Here is a 20,080-nt window from a genome sequence, read left to right as displayed (position 1 = left end):
CCTGTATTGGTCACAGGCGGAGTGCATTTGATATCACTCCGCCTGTGACTCACTCAGACTATCAGAATGGAGTAAAGACTATACAGGAAGCACTGGCTCCATTCTGACAGATCAGCTGAGAGACACAGACTCAGCTGTATGGGGGGCCAGACCAAATGACATCGAGGGCCGCATACGGCCCCCTGGCCATAGGTTCCCCACCCCTGCTCTACAGCCTAGCTCCACACTTGGTTCACAGGCTGACCATCTGAACCACCTTTCCTCATACCTGCAGGAGGAGAGACAGCTGTCCACCTCCTCCTGGAACTTTGCTCCCACCAAAAGACACCTTGTCACATGCTCCCTCCGTATTTATAGGCAATGCCCTCCCACTGGGATTGCCATTAAACATGGTGTGTCACTGGCTAGGTTTCCTCCACTATCCAACAAGCTCCCTCTTTGGACACAGTGGGGACACTCCCTCTTACCCAGTGAATCACACCTAGAAACACTAGACAGGCAGACTAATGGATCAGGCTCTCCTGATGAGCACAAAGAGCCACTCTATGTGTTTGCCTAGCACCTACCTAGGAGGGTGCTACATATACACTGGTAGTTAGAACCCGGGCCAGTTGCTAGAACAATTGTTAGTGGCTGGACCAGACTGTGTCATTGGTTGGCATTGTGCAGACAACCTTGATCTTTACACCCAATGATGATGTGCGGCCAAGTCACCAGCATCCTAGCAACCAACAACAACATCATTGGTTGCTAGAATGCTGGTGGTCAGGCTGCTGCATCATTGGTTGCTGTGCCAGTGTTCATCTGGAGCATCCATAAAACACTGTATAACAGAGTCACTAAAAACATTCAAAATCTAATACAATCCCCATCAAGTGTCCTCATTATTGTGGTACCGACAATCCAAAAAACAAGAAGTGGAAACAATGTTGGAATGCAAAAAAAGGACTCCAATGAACCTAAACATGCTCCTGCTACAGAACATTTATCACTGTACTTTAATGGAAAGGTTTCTCATTTTATTATGTTCGTCAATGTATTTAATACAAATACCAAGGCTGTCTTTTATTGACACAGGCTTTGCAATGAAAATTAGCGTCTTTCTAAAATTCATTTACAATGGACTGGATTCCGCCCAGTACCCATTAAGAGATTTGTGCTTCACATCAAAAGTATTTTATTATTACAGCAATAATCACCAGATCCATCCCACAGAACAAAACTAAATACATATTCAATTTTATTATTTTTTATGTTTTTTTTCTAAACCATTTTTATTCCTTTGAATGCCGCCTGTCCTCCAAAAATGTTTCTATAGATTTAAATACCACCCCTATTTTACTCTTTAATTCCTAATTTTAAAACAAATTACAATAGAGTCTGCTTAACCACTTAAGCCCTGGAAGATTTTACCCCCGTCCTGACCAGGGCCTATTTTGAGATTCGGCATTGCGTGACTTTAAAGGACAATTGCGCGGATGTGCGACGCTGTACCAAAACAAATTTGACGTCCTTTTTTTCCCACAAACAGAGCTTTCTTTTGATGGTATTTGATCACCTGTGCGATTTTTTGATCATGCGCTATAAACAAAAAAAAGAGCGTCAAATTTTGCAAAAATAGCAATATTTTTCACATTTTTTTATATGAAATTCCCCCCAAAAAAATTAAAAAATCTAAATTTTTTAACATTTTCAGCCAATTTGTTTTATCCTACATAGGTTTAGTTAAAAAAAAAAATCGCAAAAAGCATATTTTGATTGGTTTGCGCAAAAGTTATCACGTTTACTAACAAAGGGAAAGATTTTTGTCATTTTTGTTGTTTTTTTTTTAAACGCGTAATGGCGGCGATCTGCGATTTTTTTTGCGGTACTGCGACATTGCAGCGGACAGATCGGACCCTTGAATTACATTTTTGACACTTTTGGGGTTAGCACTGACATTACTACAGTAATCAGTGCTATACATATGCACTGTTACTGTAAAATTACACTGGCAGTGAAGGGGTTAACTTTTTTTGAGAGGGAGGGGTTATGTGTGTCCCTAGGGGCGTGATTCTAACTGTGATTGGCTGTGGCTTGAGGTGTAGGAACAGTGATCAACGGTCCTACATAGTAGAACTGTATGATCACTGTTTCTACACAGGGGAGAATGACAGGCGGCTTTGTTTACATTAGCCGCCTGCCTTTCTCCCTCTCCACCGACGATCGCCGAGTGACCGGCGGACATCGGGTCCGCCGGTCACACGCGCAGGGGGTGGGGGGTCCGTGACCACGCGGGAGAGGGAGCGCGCTCGCTCCCTAGACCCTCACAGGCTAGCAACGTAGATCTATGTCACTCTGCCCGTGAGGGGCTGACTGCCAACGTAAATAGTCGTGCGGCAGTCGGCAAGTGGTTAAGGCCATTGTCTGTAAACAAATGCCATCCATGAAAACATATGGGGAAGTTCATATCCACCAAGGACATCTCTTTATAATCAACCTAAAAATCACTCAGCAAGTTCATGGTGAAACGCGTACATCTTTTTTAAGCTTTTACAGCTCTTTTCTTGCGCACCAACAAAAAAACCTACTAATGGAGATCGCAATCAATGCGTTGCGGGCAAAGTGACTTCCAAGCCAGATTTGCCACAAAAGGAGCCGGCGTATTTAGAAACTAAATTTATTGCAGGAAACAGATGAGAGCATAATGAAACAATATTTTAAGTAATATTGTGACGCTTGTAACACTTCATTTTTTATTGCAGATAATGTTTAATTAATCTGTACAATCCCTGAGGAGGCCAATCTATTTTTAATGAAAGTTACGCTGGAAAAATACAGCACTGATCGTACCGGTTCAGGAGCATGACAGAGACACATGAATGGTTCTTGATATGACATATGTAGAGTTTGGTAACTAATTGGTGGGGTGACAGAGAACTTTAGGCACCTAGTAGATGAAAAACATCCACCATTTCCGTTCCATTCCGTTAGTGTTCCATTTTGGTCTTCAATGATGTTTAATTAATCTGGACCTTTAACCTATACTTTTTTAACCACTTGCCGACCGCCGCACGACTATTTACTGCGGCGGTCAGCCCCGTACAGGCAAAGTGACGTCGCTAGCCTGTGAGCCTCTAGGGGGCGAGCGTGCACCGCCGGAGGCACGCTCCCGCCCCCGCTCGTTCCCTAACAAGTCCGCACGTGTGACCGGCGGACCCGGTGTCCGCCGGCCACTCGCGATCTCCCCGTGGAGAGGGAGAAAGGCAGGCGGCTGATGTAAACAAAACCGCCTGTCATTCTCCCTGATGTAAGAACAGAGACCATACGATCCTGCTATGTAGGATTGTATGTCTCTATGCTTACATCACTAGCCACACCCCTTTACAGTTAGGGCCATGCCCCTAGGGACACACTTAACCCCTGCATCACCAATAAAGTTAACCCCTTCCCTGCCAGTGTCATTTTTACAGTAACAGTGCATATGTATAGCACAGATTACTGTAGAAATGTCACTGGTAACCCCAAAAGTGTCAAAAATGTCAGTCAAGGGTCCGATCTGTCCGCCGCAATGTCGCAGTCCCGCAAAAAAAAAAAAAATATCGCCGCCATTACTCGTTAAAAAAAAAAACACCAAAAATAACAAAAATATTTCCCTTAGTTAGTAAAACACAATAACTTTTGCGCAAACCAATCAAAATACACTTATTGCAATTTTTTTTACCAAACATATGTAGCAGAAAGCAAATTGGCCTAAAATGTTAAAAAATTTAGATTTTTACAAACCCAAATCCAAAAAAGTTGGGACACTGTACAAATTGTGAGTAAAAAAAGGATTTGACTAATTTACAAATCTCATAATCTTATATTTTATTCACAATATAATATAGATAACATATCAAATGTTGAAAGTGAGATATTTTGAAATGTCATGCCAAATATTGTCTCATTTTGGATTTCATGAAAGCTACACATTCCAAAAAAGTTGGGACAGGTAGCCATAAAGAACAGCTGGAGAACCAATTTGCAACTTATTCGGTCAATTGGCAACATGATTGGGTATAAAAAGAGCCTCTCAGGGTGGCAGTGTCCCTCAGAAGTCAAGATGGGCAGAGGATCGCCAATTCCCTCAATGCTGCGGCGAAAAATAATGGAGCAATATCAGAAAGGAGTTTCTCAGAGAAAAATTGCAAAGAGTTTGGAGTTATCATCATCTACAGTGCATAATATCATCCAAAGATTCAGAGAATCTGGAACAATCTCTGTGTGTAAGGGTCAAGGCTGGAAAACCATATTGGATGGCGGTGATCTTCGGGCTCTTAGACGGCACTGCATCACATACAGGAATGCTACTGTAATGGAAATCACAACATGGGCTCAGGAATACTTCCAGAAAACATTGTGGGTGAACACAATCCACCGTGCCATTCACCGTTGCCGGCTAAAACTCTATAGGCCAAAAAAGAAGCCATATCTAAACATGATCCAGAAGCGCAGGCGTTTTTTCTGGGCCAAGGCTCATTTATAATGGACTGTGGCAAAGTGGAAAACTGTTCTGTGGTCAGACGAATCAAAATTTGAAGTTCTTTTTGGAAAACTGGGACGCCATGTCATCCGGACTAAAGAGGACAAGGACAATCCAAGTTGTTATCAGCGCTCAATTCAGAAGCCTGCATCTCTGATGGTATGGGGAATTGTCGCTCTTTTTTTGTTTATAGCGCAAAAAATAAAAATCGCACAGGTGATCAAATACCACCAAAAGAAAGCTCTGTTTGTGGGGAAAAAAGGACATCAATTTCATTTGGGTACAGCGTCGCACGACCGCGCAATTGTCCATTAAAGTCAGGCAGTGCCGAACGGCAAAATACTGCCTGGTCTTTGGGCAGCCAAATCCTCCGGTGCTTAAGTGGTTAAAGGTAACTGTCATTGTGCAGTATATAAAACATACACATAGAAAACAAACACAACAACAAAAAGAGAATTGAAATTGTATGGAGAGGGATGGGCTGTATAGCAAATAAATGGCACCGTCCCCTAAATAATAGCAGGGAAAAAGGTAATCCAGGTGTGATAGTACAATAGAAAGGGGAATGGGGAGGGGAAAACCGGGGGAAATGTGTCTATCAGACCTGGACAGTGGGGATTTGAATGTGCCTCTCAAATATGTATCCACAAGTAATATAAAAGAAAAATAAATATTTTATTTAAATATACATACAATCCACTTAAACGGATACAGTAAGAGCTAGTTCACATTACTCCGACTTGGGACACGACTTTTGTGCCCTCAAGTCGCCCCAAGTCTCTTTTCATGACAAAATGCAATGTAAATGAATGAGAGCCGTCTTAATATGCACTACTGAAGTCGCTCCGACTTCAGAAAAGGTTCCTGTACTACTTCAAGGTGACCTCTATCCGACTTGTGCCCATAGACTTCAATGGGAGTCGCCTCTAAGTCGGATCCTTATCTATTTCCAAGCGACTGTGATCAGACTTTCCAGGAAGAAGAAAAAGATTAGCCAGGCATTCCCCACAGACAAAATCGCCTATAATTTAAGTCTCTTCAAAGTAGTGCACAAGTCTCTTACAAGTCTCTAAACAAGTAGTCATGCTAAAAAGTCGCTCCTTCATGGGGCGACTTTCTGGTCGCGGTAGTGTGAACCGGCTCTAACAGTTAACAGTACATATACATAACAGGTCAGGTGGCCTTAATGTGAATAAGGTAATCTGCTGATGGATCAACGCGTTTCACTGAAATAGCTTCTTCGGGATCCAAACATTGTATACATATCAGACAGATTTTCAAAATATCATAGTATCCATTGATAAAATCAATTAACAGACTTCTTACATTGTTTGATAGCAAGTGATATCAACTTAGCTCCAGCTAGATCAAAAGGAAGGGGGAAATTCCAATTAGAAACAAAAGACAGTCCTTAGGATGGTCAGGGGGCTCGAGAGGGAGGGAATATACCGCACCAAGGGCCCGGATGTAGGAAACAGGGGATGGATGAAGAATCTCAAATAAAGCAATAGATTAGGGGAATAACCCAGATAATCCCCAAAAGAATACACTCAAAAGCATAGCACAAAAGATCATCATCTCATCTTAACCTGCACAACACGCGTCACCCAAAAGTGGAATGGGAGACAACAAAAAGAGAATTGATCAGTCACACCTCAAGTATCACCATACAATGCAAACCAGATGTCCACGTAATACACCAATAATATATAATGGAAGGGCAGTTATAGAACACTAGTTCACCAAAATACGCAAAATATAAATCGTCAAAAAACAATCCATATAAGCAGCAGAATAATGTTTTTAGCAAGTAAACCCTAAGTCCAATCAACATCTTAAGTATCACCTGAAGTATCTGGTAGTATAGTACAGCTTGAGGTGACCCAAGGGTCTTTAAGTTATACTTAGTTGGTGGCTAGTGGAGGAAGAACATCTGCAGTTTTTTTAATGACCCATACGGTCTTCTAGACATTTGTCAGTGTTCTATATTGTCCCTTTGGGGGAGGAGAGACTACCAGGTAGGTTATGTAGAATAATGGCCAGGCATGTCGTGATGACTGCAGCACAATTCCACGCTTCGTGGTGGTGGTGCGGGTAATTTACCTGTGGTCCTCCTTAAACTGTTACTGAACCCAGGACCCTGCATTCACTATATCTGGTCTCCCACAGTACACAGAACATGGAAATGCAATTATTTTAGTAAATATAAACTGCTAAATACCTTTTCTCATCAGCCGTATATATAGCAATCTGGTCCTTTAGACTATACTTAGCTAGTGGCAAAAGAACATCCGCAGTTTTGTTAGTGTTCCATGTGTCCCATGCAAACCGCTCTGTGTCTGCTACCCCTCTTTGCCAATCCCTCAATTGGCTGCCACTCAACCAACGAATTAAATTTAAGTTACTAACCATGACTTACATAGTAGGTGAGGTTGAATAAAGACAATAGTCCATCCAGTTCAACCTGTGTAGGTGTGTGTGGCCGTAATCATCTCTCATACCCCTGAATGTTCTGATCCTTGAGATGTACGTCTAAGAGTATTTTGAAAGCCACCATACTTCCCGCAGAAACCACCTCTTGTGGTAGAGAATTCCACAGTCTTGTAGCCCTAACAGTAAAGAACCCCCCACGTTGCCTGAGGTTAAAACGCTTCTCCTCTAATCGCATTGTATTCCCTCAAGTCCTCATGCAATGCATTCGACTGAACAGCTTTTTTTCTAAGCTGAGATCCCCATTGAGATATTTATAAATTGCTATCAAAACCATCCATAACTTGGCGCCCGGCTACATCACTAATCTGGTCTAAAAATACCAACCAACTTGTTCTCTTCATTCCTCCCAGGACCTCCTGCTCTCTAGCTCCCTTGTAACCACTTCCCATGCTCGCCTCCAGGACTTCTACCAAGCTTCTCCCATCCTTTGGCATGCTCTACCCCCATCTGTCCGACTATCTCCTACTTTGTCTACTTTCAAACGTTCCCTGAAAACACATCTCTTCAGAGAAACCTATCTGGCAACCACCTTACAACTGTATACATGCTATGAGGAAGGCGTAAAGCCGAAACGCGTCAGCATTTGTCATGTTGTCACCGCTATCCATGTTGGAATAAAGTATTTTATTTGGAAGAAGACTTTTTGTGTGCCGGCTTCATTCATATAACATTTGGTTTGGACGTTCAGCCTGAGCACCGACACTTAGCTCTTTATCTTCCCACAGTGCGGTGGAGCTAGGGTGAGTTACTGTTTTTACCTTACAACTGTACTTTTATTTTCTCCATCAGCCCATCCCCCACAGTTATTACCGCTTGTATCTCTTGACCGTCCCTCTTAGATTGTAAGCTCTAACGAACAAGGCCCTCTGATTCCTACTGTATTAAAGTGTATTGTATTTGTACTTTGTCTACTCTCAAGTTGTAAAGCGCTGCGTAAACTGTTGGCGCTATATAAATACTATATTATAATAATAATAATAATAATAATAATAATATTAATAATGTGGTATTCTAGACTTTTGTCAGTGCTCTATATGGTCCCTTTGGGGGAGAAGAGACTATCAGGGTAATTTACATAGATCAATGGCCAGGCAAAACCATATGTCATACAACTGCCGGTGGTGGTACTCAGTTGGCACCTAACGGATGAAGAACATCCACAGTTCCATTCATCGATGATCTTCTAGAGTTCCCTAGTATGTCATTGTAACGCTCCGGCGTTTGTTTAGTGAACTGGATTTGCAGCTGCAGAATTTCCACTCAGTAGTCGTGTAGAGATGTGTTGAATCACCATATCCAACTCTCCAGACTCATCATTGTGGCCCAGCCTGCCTCACCATGCAAATATACAGACACTCAGATAAGATGTTCCTGGAGTGATAGGTTGTATACGATAGTATAGAGGTGATGTGCTGAAAGGACAGGCGTGAGTAGTGATAGCAATGATAGGCACTCAATAGTAATGTTCAGGAGTGTTAGCAGATGGTGATAGATAGTATGCAGATAGGTTAGCAAACATGTACAAGTAACAGGTGGTAGGGGACAGCAGATGAAGTGTACAGGAATTGCTAACTTAGTGCAAGGATATAGATGGTAGTAGACTCAAGAGCTAGCAATCTATGTAACAGTGCAGATGATAGAAATAGTAATGCATAGATAGCAACAGTCCTTAGTATGCAAGAGTAAATAGTGTAAGTTGATAGGAAGGAATCCCCTGTGGGGTACTTATCACTAGTTGGTTTAGAGAGATGAGGGGTCCGGTAATGAGATAAAGATCAGGTAGTGAGATACAGGATCAGTAGCGAGATACAGGATCAAGTAGCGAGACTCCGGTCTATCCAGATACTGGGGAAATAGCTGGAGGCTTCGGCAGCGTCAGACAAGGCTGTATAACAAGCGGTTTGCACGAACACCTTGTGAGTGAAAGCCGGCGATTGAAATAGCCGCTCAAAGCGGCGCCTAGTGATGACGTCATGCGGCTTAAAGAGATAGGCAGGTATATGCGTTCCACCTAGCTGAAAAGGTGGGACGCAATGCGGAAGAAATGGGCTGGAAGGGTACCGAAGGTACCAGAATCTTACAGTCATATGGTCTCTGGGAGTGAAGGTGAGACTTATGGGGAAGTTGTGTAAAGTAATCGTTAGGCACAACCATGTGTCAGACAACTGCAACACAATACCCATACTTGGCGGCTGTGGTTGTGGTAGTGAATGATTGGCAAAAGTCTAATATCTATGCAAAGGGCAACTCCTTAATCTTCATCTGAATGTAGTGTTCGAAAGAGTTAAATAACTCCTCTTTTTCATTTTATCAGGATGTCCCACACCATATAAAAGTTGAGAGTTGTCTATGTTGTGGCACTTTCCCCGGCCGGGTTTTCTAAAAGTGACAAGAGTGAACCATGCTTGCCCTATGGTGTCTTCTCGTAATCTTCATTGTTAACCCATGTGACAGCTGGGTGACAACCTAGATGAGCAATTGGGAAAAGGGGACGTTTTTATTAAAAGTAATGTTGAATCAATCTATACAATCCCTGAGGTGGCCAATCTATTTTTAATGAAATTTATGCTGGAAAAATACAGCAGTGATCATACCAGTTCTGAAGCATGACAGAGACGCATGAGTGGTTCTTAATAGGACATATGTGGAGTAAAGTCGCTAATTGGAGAGGTGACAGAGACCTTTTAGCTATACTCAGTTGGCGCGTAGTGGCTGAAGAACATCTACAATTCTGTTAGTGTTCCATACGGTCTTCTAAAATTTCCTCAGTGCTCCATATGGTCTCTGGAGAGAAGGGAAGATTGCCAGGGAAGATTGCGTTGTGTAATGACCAGGCAGGACCATGTGTCAGACATCTGCAACACAGTTTCATGCTTGGCAGCAGGGGTGGTGGGAAGTATATGATGAAAGTCTGAATTGTGTGCAAAGCATTGCTCTTTAATGTTCTTTTACCACTTAAGCCCTGGAAGATTTTACCCCCTTCCTGACCAGGGCCTATTTTGCGATTCGGCACTGCGTGACTTTAACGGACAATTGCGCGGTTGTGCGATGCTGTACCTAAACAAATTTGATGTCCTTTTTTTTCCCACAAACATAGCTTTCTTTTGGTGGTATTTGATCACCTGTGCGATTTTTACTTTTTGCACTATAAACAAAAAAACAGTGTCAATTTTGCAAAAATAACAATATTTTTAACATTTTTTTTATATGAAATTCCCCCCCCAAAAAAATGTAAAAATCTAAATTTTTTTAAATTTTTGGCCAATTTGTTTTCTGCTACCTATGTTTGGTAAAAAAAATTCACAATAAGCGTATTTTGATTGGTTTGCTCAAAAGTTATTGCGTTTACTAACTAAGGGAAAGATTTGTCATTTTTGGTGTTTTTTTTTTTAACAAGTAATGGCGGCGATCTGCGATTTTTTTTGCGGGACTGCGACATTGCGGCGGACAGATCGGACCCTTGACTGACATTTTTGACACTTTTGGGGGTACCAGTGACATTACTGCAGTAATCAGTGCTATATATATGCACTGTTACTGTAAAAATGACACTGGGAGGGAAGGGGTTAATTTTATTGGAGAGGGAGGGGTTAATGTATGCCTGGTGCTTACTGACGTGTGTGGGGGGAGGTGACTGTGTGACACAAGGACAGATCCAGGGTTCAGCTATGCTAAACCCTGCAATCTGACCCTGCCTGTCACTCAGGAGATCCGCCCGCTTGTGTTTACACAAGCAGGCGGATCTCCACACTCGATCCCCGACGATCGGGGAAGAGCAGCGGCGATTGCCGCTGCTCCTCCCCTGGCCCGACTCCCGCTGTGACTGAAAACAGCGGGAGCGAGCCTCCGGCGGCGCGCGCGAGCTTCCGGCGGCGCGCGCGCGCCGCCGAGAAAGGGGAGTGTCTGATGACGTTGGTCTACGTCGTCAGACGATAACGAGCCACTTTACCACAGTACTACCAACGTAGGCAGACGGCAAGTGGTTAATGTTAATCTGAATGTAATCTTAGGAGTTAAAGAACACCTCTGAAAAATACTGTATATGAAAATATTCTTTAGTACATTTTACCAAGTTGTCTCACACCATACAAAAGTTGAAAGTTTTCTACTTCATGGCATTTCCCTAGGCACATTTTCAGATAGTGACAATGGTGGACCATGCTTGTGTTATGGTGTCTTCCTGTCCTCTCCTTTGGGAGCAATTGGGAGACATGGATATTTTTTAATTAAAGATAATACTTAATTTAATCACTTGCCGACCGCTCACATGGAGCGTACTGCGGCAAAGTGGCTCGTTATCGTCCAGCGACGTAGACCTACATCGCTGGACTCCTCCCCTCGTGGGCGGCGCGCGCACGCCGCCGGAGGCTCGCTCCCACTGTATTCAGACACAGCGGGAGTCGGGCCAGGGGAGGAGAGGCGGTGATCACCGCCACCGCTCTTTCCCGATCGTCGGGGATCGAGTGAGGAGATCCGCCCGCTTTGTGACAGGCAGGGACAGATTACAGCAGTGGTCCTCAACCCTGGCGTACAGGGCCCACTAACAGGCCAGATTTGCAAGATAACTGAAATACATCCCAGGTGATATCATTTGCTGCTCAGTGATTGCAGTACTCTAGTCTGCATCTCCTCAAGGTAATACTTAAAATCTGGCCTGTTAGTGGGCCCTGAGGACCGGAGTTAAGGACCACTGGATTACAGGATTCACCATAGCTGAACCTGCGATCTGTGCCTGTGTCACACAATCCCCTCCCCCCACACACGTCAGTAAGCACCAGGCATACATTAACCCCTTGATCACCAATAAAGTTAACCCCTTCCCTGCCAGTGTCCTTATTACAGTAACAGTGACATTACTACAGAAATCAGTGCTATAAAATAGGCAATGATTACTGTAGTAATGTCACTGGTACCCCCGAAAGTGTCAAAAATGTCAGCTAGGGGTCCGATCTGTCCGCCGCAATGTCGCAGTCCCGCAAAAAAAAACACAGATCGCCGCCATTACTAGTTAAAATAAAAAACAATAAAAATGACATAAATTTCCCGTAGTTAGTAGCTGCGATAACTTTTGCGCAGACCAATCAAAATACGCTTATTGCGATTTTTTTTTACCAAAAATATGTAGCAGAAAACAAATTGGCCTAAAATGTTAAAAAATTTTGATTTTTACATTTTTTTTTGGGGGGGGAATTTCATATAAAAAAAATGTGAAAAATATTGTTATTTTTTTTCAAAATTGTCGCTCTTTTTTTGTTTATAGCGCAAAAAGTAAAAATTGCACAGGTGATCAAATACCACCAACAGAAAGCTCTATTTGTGGGGAAAAAAAGGACATAAATTTAATTTGGGTACAGCACCGCACGACCACGCAATTGTCCGTTAAAGTAACGCAGTGCCGAATCGCAAAATATGGCCTGGTCAGGAATGGGGTAAAACTCTTCCGGTCTTAAAGCGGTTAAAAATACGCTCATTGAGAATTTTTTTGTCAAAGACATGTAGCTAAATACATGTTGGCCTAAATATATGACAAAAATTGAATATATTGGATATTTTTTAACTGTCAAAGTAGAAAAATATTATTTTTTCAAAATTGTCGCTCTTTTTTTATTAATATCGCAAAAAATGAAAAGCACAGAGGTGATCAAATACCACCAAAAGAAAGCTCTGTTTGTAGGAAAAAAAGGACGCAAATTTTGTTTGGGTACGGTGTTGCATGACCGCGCAATTGTCAGTTAAATTAGCACAGTGCCAAGTTGCAAAAAGTGGCCTGGACGTAAAGCAGGAAAATCCTCCTGTCCTAAAGTGGTTCATCTGGACCTTTAGGCTATACTCTGTTGGTTGCTAGTTGCTGAAGAACGTCTACAGTTTTGTTAGTGTTCTATTCGTTTTTTTTGGGGGGGGAAGGAAGACTACAATGAGAAGTCCGAGAGTAATGGTCAGGCATGACCCTGTGCCGGAGAGCTGTGGCTCAATTCCACACTAATGAAGCGACTAATTTGGACTAGAGACCGCGTTGGGCTGATTCAAATGGTTACGGATAGTTATTAGGTGGTTCCATGGGTAAGTGGTAGCGTTACTCTACCTTTGGAAGTTTGGGCTGCTAACCTATTGGTGTGACTTTGCAACTCTTGGTGGAAGAATAAAAATGTTTATTGAAACTGTGAGAATGTACAGTTCTGATTGAGCCAACCCCTTTTTGGGGGAGTTGCCTCTTTCTTCTCCAGGGCTGTTGGTGCTTGCTCTCAGAGATGGATGGACTCTGTTGTATTACTAGAATTTTTGGTGATGGCGAATTCCAGACTCCTGTAATGCAGAGGCAATTCCCTTGAAACGCGTTGGCTCAAGCAGTATGTTCTCACACTTTTATTAAACGTTTTTATTTTCCCACCAAGAGTTGCATTATTTTGGACACCCTTCCTTTTCTTGCGAAAAGACAGCACTTGCGAAGCGGTCCTCTTTAGGGTTTATCTGAATGTAGCCTTAGAAAAGGTTAAAGAACACCTCTGAAAAATACTGTATATGAAAACCCTCTTTTGTTCATTTTGCCAAGTTGTCCCATTTCATAAAATGTTGAAAGTTATCTACTTCATGACATTTCTTCAGGTGGGTTTTCTGATGGTGACGACAGTGGACCTTGTGTTATGGTGTCTGCTTGTCATGTCCATTGTAAATCCGTGTGAAAGGGTGACAACCTTGAAAGCTATTTGGACAGAGGGACATTTTGTTTTATTTAAGCTAATGCTTAATCAATCTGTACAATCCCAATTTATTTTTAACCACTTGCCGACCGCTCACATGGAGCGTACTGCGGCAAAGTGGCTCGTTATCGTCCAGCGATGTAGACCTACGTCGCTGGACTCCTCCCCTTGTGGGCGGGCCAGGGGAGGAGCGGTGGTGATCACCGCCGCTCTTCCCCGATCGTCGGGGATCGAGTGAGGAGATCTGCCCACTTGTGTAAACAAAGCGGGCGGATCTCCTAAGTGACAGACAGGGTCAGATTGCAGGGTTCAGCATAGCTGAACCTGCGATCTGTCCCTGTATCACTCAGTCACCTCCCCCCACACATCAGTAAGCACCAGGCATACATTAACCCCTTAGATCACCAATAAAGTTAACTCCTTCCCTGCCAGTGTCATTATTACAGTAACGGTGCATATTTATAGCACTGATTACTGTAGTAATGTCACTGGTACCCCCAAAAGTGTCAAAAATGTCAGTTAGGGGTCCGATCTGTCCGCTGCAATGTCGCAGTCCCGCAAAAAAATCGCAGATCACCGCCATTTCTAGTTAAAAAAAAAAACAATAAAAATGACATAAATCTTTCCCGTAGTTAGTAGACGCAATAACTTTTGCGCAAACCAATCAAAATACGCTTATTGTGATTTTTTTCACCAAAAATATGTAGCAGAAAACAAATTGGCCTAAAATGTTAAAAAATTTTGATTTTTTAAATTTTTTGGGGGGGGGAATTTCATATAAAAAAATGTGAAAAATATTGTTATTTTTTCAAAATTGACGCTTTTTTTGTTTATAGCGCAAAAAATAAAAATCGCACAGGTGATCAAATACCACCAAAAGAAAGCTCTGTTGGTGGGAAAAAAAGGACGTCAATTTCATTTAGGTACATCGTCGCACGACCGCGCAATTGTCCGTTAAATCCACGCAGTGCTGAATCACAAAATAGGCCCTGGTCTTTGAGCAGCCAAATCCTCCAGGGCTTCGGGAACAAAAAAAAAATATATATATATACATCTGAAAACACTCTTTACTTATTTTACTAAGTTGTCCCACACCATATAACAGTAGAAAGTTGCCTAATGCCTATGTCATGGAATTTCCCCAGGCAGGTTTTTTGATCATGACAACAGTGGTCCATGTATGTCCTAGGGTGTCTTCTTGTAATCGTCATTATTCATCCATGTGACAGATCGGTAACAACCTAGGAGAGCAATTGGTACAAAGGCACATTTTTATTACAGGTAATATTTAAATAATCGATATAATCCCAGGGGAAGCCAATCTATTTTAATGAAAGTTATACTGAAAAGGATAGCAGTTATCGTACCAGTTCAGGAGCATGTCAGAGACACATAAATGGTTCTTGATAGGACATATGTAGGGCAAAGTTGCTAATTGGAGAGGTGACACAGACCTTTAGGCTATACTCAGTTGGCGCTAATGGCTGAAGAGGATCCACAATTCTGTTTGTTTTCCATCCGGTCTTCTAAAATGTCATCAGTGCTCCGTATGGTCCCTGGGGGGGGGGGGGGATTGCTGGGGGAAGTTGTGTAAAGTAATGGACAGGCAAGACCATGTGTCAGACAGCCGTGACACAATTGCATGCTTGGCATGTGGGGGAGTGCTTGATGAAAGTCTAAATTCTGTGCAAAGCAATCCTCTTTATTGTTCTGCTGAATATAGTCTTACAAGGAAATAAAGAAGACGTCTGAAAAATATTGTTTGTGAAAGCACTCTTTAGTTCATTTTACCAAGTTGTCCTACACCATATAAAAGTTGAACTTTGTCTACTTTATGACGTTTCCCTGGCATGTTTTCCAAAGGTGACAACAGTGGACCCTATTGGGCTATGGTGTCTTCTTTAAATCTTCACAGTTAACCCATCTGACAGGTGGGTGACAACCTAGGAGACAGAGACATTTTTATTCTAGGTATTATTTAAGTCATCTGGGTCACGGGGCTTACCTTTGTTGGAGTCTGTAACACAGAGATGTACGCTCACCCTTGCAGATATCCTCAGTCCAAGGTGACCAGGTAAGAAAGCCACCTGGGCTGTGAATCTGTGCACGGGGGCTTGGCAGGGAAGGTGCTCCAATAAGCAGGACTGGCAGGAATACAATGGGAAGGGAAGTCCAGGAATTACATAAGTCACTGGATGACACGAGTCTGGATAAGGTCGCAGGAACAACAAGGAGCGAAGGTAAGGATGGAAGCCGGAGTCAGTCTGGAACACACACTTAGGAAACAGTAACACAGAAACAAAGTCTGTCAAACAGGATCAAAGATCAGCAACACAGGAACAAAGATCAGCAATGAACTGACACTGCTCTAAGCGAGAGACAGTGTTTTATAGCTTGCTTAATTGAGCAATTAGCTTCAGGTGGACAATGAGAGACAGGAGTATACTCAGGTGAAGTCCAGTCCCCTAGTGCTGCAGGCAATACCAGATTAACAAGACTGGATCCATATGAGCTGAAGTGTGGCTCAGAGGTAGGATAACAGGACAGAATGTCAAAGTACACAAGTTCAAATCCCATGTCAGGTACTTAACGGCAACCACGCCTGCCTGTCTGTAAGCCATGGCGAGAACCGTGACAATCTGTACAATTCCTGAGAGTAGACCAATTCCTTTTTAAAGACAGTTACGCTGGGAAAAACACAACAGAGCTCATACCGGTTCAGGAACATGACGCATGAATGGTTCTTGATAGAACATTTGTAAAGTAAAGTTGCTTATTGGCTATGTTGGCAGAGATGTTTGGTCTTTACTCAATTGGCACCTAGTGGCTGAAGAACATCTACAGTTCCATTAGTGTCCCATATGCATTTCTAGAGTTCCATCAGTGCTCTACATGGTATCTTGAATGGAAGGGGAGTCTCCTGATGGAAAGTTGTGCCAGGTACAAGCTGTGTCAGACATCTGCTGCAACACAATTCCACACTTGGTGGTGGTGGTGGTTGTTGTGTTCTTGACGAAAGTTAGAAATCTGTGATAAGCACCCCCCTGTGATGTTCCTCTGAAAGTAGTCTTAGAAAGGGTTACAAAACATCTTTAAAAAATACTGTATATGAAAACTATCCTTTAGTTCATGTTACAAATTTATTCTACACTATACGAAAGTTTAAAGTTGTCTACTTCATACTATTTCCCCAGGTGGGTTTTCTGATGGTGGCAACAGAAAGCCATTCTTGTGTTGTCTACTTGTCACCTCCATTGTTAAACCTATGTGACAGGGTGACATCCACAAAATGGCAGCCGACTGCACCCAGACACTGGGGGAATTTTACTAAAGCTGGTGCACTCAAAATCTGGTGCAGCTGGGTATGGTAGCCTTTCAGCTTTTAACTTCAGCTTGTTCAATTAAGCTTTGACAAAAAAACCTAGAAGGTGATTGGTTTCTATGCAGATCTACACTAGACTTTGAAGGCTCCAGTTTTCGTAAATAGCCCCCTCTGACTCCCTATTACATATATGTTAATAAAATGAGTAAAAGATGGCTTCAGCTCCTGTTCTCCACCTGTGGAGACTGCCAGAGATGCATTTCACCCCCTTTTTGGGGCTTAATTGTAAAGGTCTCCACAATCAAGCCCCAAAAAAAGGACGAAACGCATTTGAGGAGTTCTCTACAGGTGGAGAATAGGAGCGAAAGTCATCTTTTACTCGTTTTATTCACATTTATGCAACTGGGAATCCGTGTTTGTGTGCAGACGGCCGCTATTTTGTTGAAGTCTACTAGAGCCTGACAAGCCGATCCTGTCCATCTTGCACCAGTCTATTCACGTGCTGATCTGAACGATACAGGTTACCACAATGAACAAGTGTGAATGGGCTCTGAAACTAGTTTTTTCATGACATTAGAGTTGCAACATTATCAAGGTTACATCTTTCTCAAATAAAAAAAGATCAAGGAGTTCTGTTAAGTTTCCCGTCTTTTGGGAATATTTTCTCTGCCGTCTGTCTTCACATTTTAAAAGGCATCTAAAGTATCAAACCTGCCCAGATTGCTCCCGCCATGCCATTACCTTTGCATTTGTTTTGTGTCCCGCCATCTCCAGGGGAAGTATGTTAGCATTTTCCTTGGCGGCTTTTATCGCCCCTGTTCCTTGTGATCTGGAAAGTCATTTATCGCTGATTGCAGACCTCCTGAACCCGACGCAGCACGGCGCACTATTTTCACCTTCCAGAAATCTATTTACATACTCATCTCAAACAGTTTTTACAAGATCTGTTGACAAACATCTCTCCTTTTTTTTTTTTCCTGCTCCGTCAACTAACGCCAGTCTCTTCTTCTTTTATATATTTCAGATAACCGTCTACCTGCTCTGGAAAGGTCACGTTCGAGGCATCATGGCAGACCGCTTGCTACATGAGCTGAGGAACACCGACAAAGAATTTGGCACTGCGCCCATTACGGACGTACAAAAGGAACATCGGCGATTGGGCAAAGTACTACACTTTGCACTTGGGAAAAAAAAAAAACTGTCAAAAAAGAGGAAGAGGCGACTTTTAGTTTCTTTAAAAACTCTCCAAGGGACGCTGTGTCTGGCGCTTGTGTCAAATGAAATCAGTTAATGAAAAAAAAAAGAAAAAAAAAAAACCTCTTGTAAACAGTGTTAGAGATTGTGGTTATATAAGGTGAAGGGAAGAACTTTGCCCCTGAAGAACTACAACCCCCAAACTGCCCACTTCTGTGGTTTGTGGTTCCTCAGGGGCTGAGGACCGCTGGTTCCAGTGCCTGGTTTCAAGGGGAACTCCAGTAAGGATATGGCTGGTACACAATACATTGTATTGGCCTATTGTAGCTTTGCTTGGTCATTTTTAATGGAAGCTGCAGAAGTCCCTGCACTGAGATCTCAAAGTCAGTTTCCAGCAGTTGGAAGTGAATTTAAAGGAAAGGCACATAGGTGGGTTGGACCATGTGTGATCGCAACCCATAACGTGATTCCAAACTGAAATCTGATTGGTGGTTATAGGACTATTCACTTAACACATCCAAGCTTATTGTACTGTCTTAGGAAGTACAGAAGGTGGACGAAATAAAGTAAACACTATATTATAAAGGACTTTTACTTGCAAGTACTTGATAGCCTTAATCAATAAAGAGTGCCAATTCTTAAAGAGGCTCTGTCACCTTGCCCATATCCACTTGACTCTTCTATACTCACCTCGCCTATACTCCTGCCTCGCAACTGGTGCTAAAATCACCTTGTTGAGGGAGCAACGTCACTCCCTCAGTCAGATGACAGTGCTCAGATCTAGTCATTGGCTACTAGTCCCCAACATTGTCATAGGGCAGGGCATATGCACCCCCATACCCGGTGCTTTAAGTGGGCCGGTATGCACTGGTACTCAGTACCGCCACTTCCAAATATGGCTCTTGAGCATACCGCCACCTCTCCGTGCGCCTTAGCGTACCAGTACACTCATTTTGGACATCTGAACCCTCAATTGCCCCCCCCCCCAAGAATATTTCCCACTCCAGAGTCAGACCAGTCACCACCAGTGAGTCCCCCTGCTCCGAAGTCCCATCCGAGGCCAGGGGGGTTCTCTGTGGGGACCCTGATGTGGGGTGAGGGGGGTGACAAAATGTATAGGCTATAATAGAGTACCGGGGCCTCTTTTGGGCCACTTAAAGCACTGCCCATACCCATATGTACCTGGTAGTGGAGAAAGGAGTGGCAGGCAAGGCAAGTATAAGAGGAGTTGGGGGGGGGGGGTGTCTTTGCATAACACTGACACTTTGCCCATTCAAGACACTGTCCTTTTAGGTGCAGCAGCTATTAGTACCCAAGCTGAATCCTTTGTTGGCTAACCTAACTTCTGGTTGATCACCTTAAAAATTTGCTTGACTTCTTATTGAATAAAGTCATAACTTTAATGGATGGGTTTTGAGAGAAACATGAGACAACTAACAGAGTTCCAAAGAAGACAAATGGTGCTCAAAATACAGGTACACAATTATTCAATGTATCTGGAGGAACAATTTCACAGTTAGCTTATGCCAAACTGTAGGGGAACATTGGTTGCATTTTCGAACCCTTTAGAAGGGATGGAAAGCCTCCAGAATTTGCTGCAGAACTGAATCACTACTCTGTGACCTGGTCTCAAAAATACAAATGGGGCTTTAAAAGGAAGGACCCTAGTCCTTATAAGATGCTTTCTATTATTAAATCTTTAGATGTTTCCATTATTTTGTCCAACCATAAGCTTCTCAGTGTCAGAGACTTTGGAGCTACCTCAACCATGCATCTGAAAACGGTATGCAAACTTAATACAAATCCTCAAAATTATTCTCTGGAGTTCTCCTTTCCTTACTGAAATTGCCTATGTGCAAGAATGTAGCT

At 42.8% G+C, this 20,080-nt stretch overlaps 1 protein-coding gene across 1 annotated transcript in view; it reads left to right on the top strand.

The window, feature by feature from the left end:
* DIAPH2 (diaphanous related formin 2) overlaps window positions 1-18,637 on the top strand; it is a 1,824,032-nt gene extending 1,805,395 nt beyond the window's left edge. The window contains exon 28 of the mRNA XM_082263377.1: window positions 18,042-18,637. Coding sequence (XP_082119503.1) covers window positions 18,042-18,106 — 65 coding nt within the window. The 3' untranslated portion in view covers window positions 18,107-18,637. The remainder of the gene's footprint in view (window positions 1-18,041) is intronic.
* The last annotated feature ends 1,443 nt before the right edge of the window (window positions 18,638-20,080 follow it).

Source organism: Pelophylax lessonae, assembly GCF_965119305.1.
Source record: "Pelophylax lessonae genome assembly, chromosome: 7".
Classification (NCBI taxonomy): domain Eukaryota; kingdom Metazoa; phylum Chordata; class Amphibia; order Anura; family Ranidae; genus Pelophylax; species Pelophylax lessonae.
Note: the sequence above shows the minus strand (reverse complement) of the source record. Positions and strands in the feature narration are given on the sequence as shown.